Source organism: Volvox carteri, assembly GCF_000143455.1.
Source record: "Volvox carteri f. nagariensis unplaced genomic scaffold VOLCAscaffold_13, whole genome shotgun sequence".
Classification (NCBI taxonomy): domain Eukaryota; kingdom Viridiplantae; phylum Chlorophyta; class Chlorophyceae; order Chlamydomonadales; family Volvocaceae; genus Volvox; species Volvox carteri.
The window spans coordinates 774497-779977 of NW_003307556.1; the positions used below are offsets into that span (position 1 = coordinate 774497).

Consider the following 5481-nt stretch of genomic DNA (forward strand, 5'->3'; position numbering starts at 1 on the left):
ATCGACAGCACAACTAATGTCAACTAACCAAAACTCAACCGAGAAATCTAAAAGATAAACGCTGAGATCCCAAACCCAACCTGTTAACTCTGAATCATCTTTTAATACGGCAGGTATAGGTTGCCATACCCGGCAGGTTGATGTCCTGCTTATTTCGCAAACACCTGCGAATGGTGGCGCACTAGTAACGTATTTTCCTACCCAGTATTAAACCAGCGCCCATCAGTCCGGTCAGGACTACTGCTCCAAACGGATGGTCTCCTGCGCCCTGCCGCCTGAAGATCATCTATGATAGCGGCAGCAGCTACTCGCGGCGGGCGCTTTGGCGTCCGCATCCATCTACCCCGGAGACCTACCACGCCTCTTAACGACCCCGCATGGGAAATCTAAGAGGGCCCACAATCGCCAAAATCTGATAGGGACGTGAATAACAGGATGTAATGTACAAACACGCAAGGAATGGAAGAGCTGCACTACGGCACTGAAGCGGACACATGCTTTGATGCTCCGACCTCGCTCTAAATGGGGTTACGATTAAGGATTCGCCGATCCTTCGAATAACCTCTGATGGATATACGAGCTCTAACTATACTCTGCTGCTAGCACGTACGACAAACTCAACCCAACTGTAGCAACTGGCACTGCCGTACCCAATGCGGGCCAGCGCAGCCCAACGAAACAACTGCACAACAAGTGCACACAGTGACCACAGCAGCACTAAAAATACTGTTGATATGATGTAAGGACAGACTGAAAGTGTTTTTCTGGGCAGCGCAATAGCGTCCAGTCGAAAAAAGTACATTTATTTGTGCGATCATGTGATGATGGTGATTTATGTGCAGTTGTGGACACGCAACCCGACATGCAGCGGCGTCATCAGCGGTCGGCTCCTGTGCTTTCCGACTGCAGGATCCGCTGCGAGTGGCTCACCTTAGCCACGTGTCAGCCTGGCCACCTCGCGGCGTTGCTTTCTTGGCTTCTCCTTTTCTCCATACACCCAAACCGTATTGATGGAAACCCACCCTGTACACGCATCATTCGAGAAGCTGCTTCCGGGCACTTGACCGCCATTCCGCGGCTGGACAGCACATCCTCTTACTCCCTGCACCATTCCCTCAAGCTCTGCTCCCACCACGGTTTCCCCCCACCCCAAAACCCCATATACGTAGGGTCGGTCGCTACCCCCCACCTTCCCCCGACGCTCCAGTCAGTGGAGTTGAAAACACACCAACTGAGCCACAACACGAGGCACTACGTGGGAGTGCGGGCCCCTGAAGGTATTTCCCCTCTTCCACCCACAGCCACCCCCGGGGCCTTCCCTCCTCCTCTGCACCGACCGCCTCCCCCGGGGCCTTCACAGCGCCGTCATCACCCACCGGCTGGACCACCCCGAGCTGGTCCCTCTAGTTACCGTCAGCAACTTCACCGAGCCCTCGACCTGCACCCGCCCCAAGTATGCTGCCGCAGCCACGCGTGGCCACACAGCCGCCATGAGCCCCACGTCAACCGCCTCACCCACCCGCCGCCGGTCCGGGTCCTCCTCCGTCCGCAACCTGTCCTCCCGCATCAATGTGGCTGCGCGGCCGAGCTGGCCGGGGTCGCCCCACAGCGGTGCGCTCATGCGTCGCTGCTGCGGCAGCTGCGGGTGCGCCGGCGGCTCCACCCTCGGCGGCAGCGGCACCTCTCTGTGGTAGTACCTGAGCAGCAGCTCGCGCATCACGGTGGGTGATTGCCGCCAACGGACCTCCAAACACATCTGCACCTCCGCCTCCGCCTCCAGGAACTCGCGAACGACCTGTACGATAGGCACCACGCAGCATACGTACATATATACATACGCGCTTACACGGCAATGTACGGCACGTACAGCATATGCAGGTCATGCGTCCGCAACACGCCTAGGCTGTGGCAAGTGCTGCTATATAGGTATACCCCTCCACCCCAGGTATACCCCTCCACCCCAGGTATCCGCTCGCTGGCCCCTCAGCCCTTCGGTTCCCCGGCTGAGCCGCCACCCACCTGCACTCGGGTCCAGAAGCCCTTCCAGCTGAGTTTGGACCCCGCCCGTACCGCGGCGGCGAAGGTGGCGGACACACGCATCTCCAGGTACTCGTTCACCCGGCGCCACTCGCTGGTGGTGGTGGTGGCGGTGGTGGACTGGCGGTTCCAGCTGCACTCCTGGCTGGGGCCCGAGAGCGGCTGCTGCTGCTGCTGGGGCTGCAGGGAGGGATCCCCCCCATCTCCCGCTCCCCTGCGCTCGCTAAACAACCCGCCCTCGTGCTCCCGGAGGGTGAACTCCTTTGTGACGGTGAGGAGGGGGACGGAGACCTGCCCGGCAGTGGAGGTGCAGCGGGGCCAGGGGAGAGGGGGTAGCGGGGGAGGAAGGGGGTAGGGGATTGGGGGAGAGGGGTAGCTAAGAAGGAAAATAGTCAGGCCTAAGGGCATCGGCGGCGACAGCGGTGGCGGAGATGGAGTGAGGTATGTATGTATATCTGTGTGAGGTGTAAGTTGATGAGGAGGTTTTCACAATAGGAGAGACAGCAATATATCGGAAAGCGAGGAGTACGTGCGTGTGCGCGAGTGGGATTTGGAAACCAACCGGGTGGTTGCTTCGGCCGCCAGGAGGAAAGAAATAAGACAACTGGCGAAGGCCGACAACCAACCGAGTCACGTTAACTTGCGATGTATTCCCGCAAAACAAAAAGACGCAAATAGCGGCAGTGCAGTGCAAGAGCGATTTAGTATAGCAATGTCAGACAGCGCTGGACACGCCAAACTGGGCGGAGGCTCATATCGACGTACATGCACAGAGTTTCAGCCTATCCAACCCACAAAGGAGTGGAGGAGAGGGCCCTAACGTTCGTTGGTCTGTTGGCCTCTTTGACCGCTCCGCTTCCTCCCCGACCTCCCTCCACCCGACCACTTTGGGGCCACGACGCCCAAAGTTTTGGACAGTGGGAGCACTCGCCCCTTTGGCGCCTTTCTTGGTTGAAAGGACACTGTTTCTCAGCGGATGTGGTCTCTCACCTCGCCTCACCTTCTTGCCGTCTGTTGCAGCGCTCAAGGACGTCACGGCCCTGCGACCTGACACCGTCAGCTGAGAGCTGCCTCCCAACACCAGATCAATACAGACCTCAGTTACAGGAATCTTTATGCGGGGCTCCCAGTCCCTCCCGTTCGGGCCCTTGGCTACGATTTCCAGCTCCGCGTCCCCAGTTTTCAGCGCAAAGCTCAGCTTGTGACTACCAGCGCTCAGTAAATTGCCTGCTGAGCTTGCTTGGTTTCCCATGGTGTCTTAAGCTATCTTCGGCGCTCGGAAGACGAGGATAGCTGGAAGTCGCAGGCCAACGGCGCGAGTGGTTGGTACGTTTAAACCTGCGGTGCCGCCAAAGAGTCCGCATAGGGGGGATTTTAATGCTGGAAAATCGAAAGCAATTACATCCTTAGCTTGAGCTGAGCTTGAGCTTAGCTTGAGCAGGTACGTCTAGGCATCTCGGCATCGATGGAGTACGCGTACTAACCGTCTCAACATCAGCGTCACGGCGAAATCTGTGGAAAGGGCCCTTGTGCATGCCAGGTACATAAGACAAAGACGGCGATTATAACATGCTGTCCCGTGTCAAGCAAACATAGATAAGGACACGATCGGCCCGTTGGGGTCGCGTTTCTGATGGTTCTACGCTTTTGTCTGGTTAGCCTTGAAAGATTTAGGGAACGAGGAAAACTTGCAGGGCAACATAATCGCCGCATCTGTGAGGTGACGGTGATGATATGAACTTTCGTGCTACGGGACCCAAAAAGACGAATTCGGGAGGAAAGGATAAAGCAGTGCCGTGCTTATGCAAAATAATATATAATGGCGCTTCCTTAAGGCCTAGCTAAGACCCGCCACGCGTATTGGGTAGTAGAGCGAACCCTGTGAAGGGGGAACTGGACAGACCACTGTTTTGCTGTATTGGTCAGGGCCGGACAAGCTGCAGGGCATATCGCCCCAGATATAGAGGCCAGCAATTCATTAGAGCCAAATTTAACTCAACGGAAAAGGTGCATATGCTGTCGGTGGCACATTATGGCATCACGTGTTGCACTTAAGGAAAGCAGGTCGAGGTTCACACCGCATAGCAGCCGTTCGTGCCTTTGTGCCCGACGCAAAGGCGAAGGGGGTGGCGGCGACATATCTGACGATGAACACTCTCGATACCTCCCATCACCCAGGTGCCGTTGCTGACAGCCCGAACTGACAACCTGACCGTCGCTCATCTCAACCGTTGGCCGAACCCTACAAGACATCTGGCCAACACTGCCACACAGGGGAGAGTGCAGTGCAGCGTGGCCCGCAGATACCAATACACAGCGACTCTTCCTTACTTCCTGTTCTCTCCGCACCCATCCTGCCAGAGATCAGGAACACCATGGGAATGAGGAGAGGGTGACAAGTGCTGAGGACGCGTGCAGACCAAAAATCGAGAAAACCCGAGAAGAGAGTGGGGCTGAATGTTGCCTTCTGCCGCCTACTTCCAAACGCGCTTGCGCGAATGTCTATCCGTGCAAACGCGAATTTGCATGTGCCGAGCGTTGAGTCAGAAAGCGGCAGCCGTTTGGCATGCCGTTATGCACGGTGTATGATGCGAGGCATGTGTTCAAAAACTCGGGAACCCCTGGCCACTTCGATTCCTGACATGGAGGGCGACACCTGCGAGTACGTGCATGAGGGAGGAAGCTAGGACTTAGTAGGTTTGTCCCTCTGTTTTGAAAATACAAGGACACATAGTCTTACCTGTCACATTTTGATGGCGACAAGGCCGGCCAGCGCGGCCACCACCATACGCCGCTCGTACTCTATGCCGTACCGTTCCTCCAGCCTGCATCGCCGATCTTGCAGTCTCGCCGATTATCGCATAGCCATTCAGAAACAGTTTGCGGCATTCCGATACCACATCACTGGCCTGTCCCTGCTCCGGAGGAGAAGAAATGCCACCCTGTGCGGCGTATAGACTGGAATTGGCATGCTTAATTCATGGTTATATTGCGTGCCGGCACAATTCTGTTAGCGTCCTCGGGGTCTGAGGCCTGGACCATAACATCTGATGCGCCGGGCGAGGTGGACTGCCCGAGGGGGTTGACCCAGGAATGGGCGTGGCGATGCGCTGCTCAGTTCGGCAGCATCGTTATTGAGGTTGTACTCTTCACAAGGTGAAGAGTCTTGGAGCTAAACCGTCGCACCTTAACCCTAGCGATTCCATCCTAGACGGCTCTGGACCGAAACCCTGATTGCTGTGATCAAAAAATCTCTCATGGGAAAATAATATGTTGGGTTTGGTTGATACATGTTTTTCATGCGGTATTTTATATCGCACATTGTGTTTCGGAGCGCGTTTCTCCTAGCCTTGCGTTCCTTAATAAAGAAGTCTTGGGAAAGACGACTACGCTGAACGTCTTGCCATCAAAAGTCACACGTATCGTAAAACCTTAAACGTGTGA

At 56.0% G+C, this 5481-nt stretch overlaps 1 protein-coding gene across 1 annotated transcript; it reads right to left on the reverse strand.

Moving 5' to 3' along the window:
- Nucleotides 1-926: 926 nt before the first annotated feature.
- VOLCADRAFT_89533 (uncharacterized protein) lies at nt 927-3289 on the reverse strand (the record flags this gene model as incomplete). The annotated part of the gene is made up of 5 exons (XM_002949217.1): nt 927-1023; nt 1190-1231; nt 1377-1795; nt 2020-2328; nt 3038-3289. The coding sequence occupies 5 exons, from the start codon at nt 3287-3289 to the stop codon at nt 927-929; spliced, it is 1119 nt and encodes a 372-aa protein (XP_002949263.1).
- Between the last annotated feature and the right edge of the window lie 2192 nt (nt 3290-5481).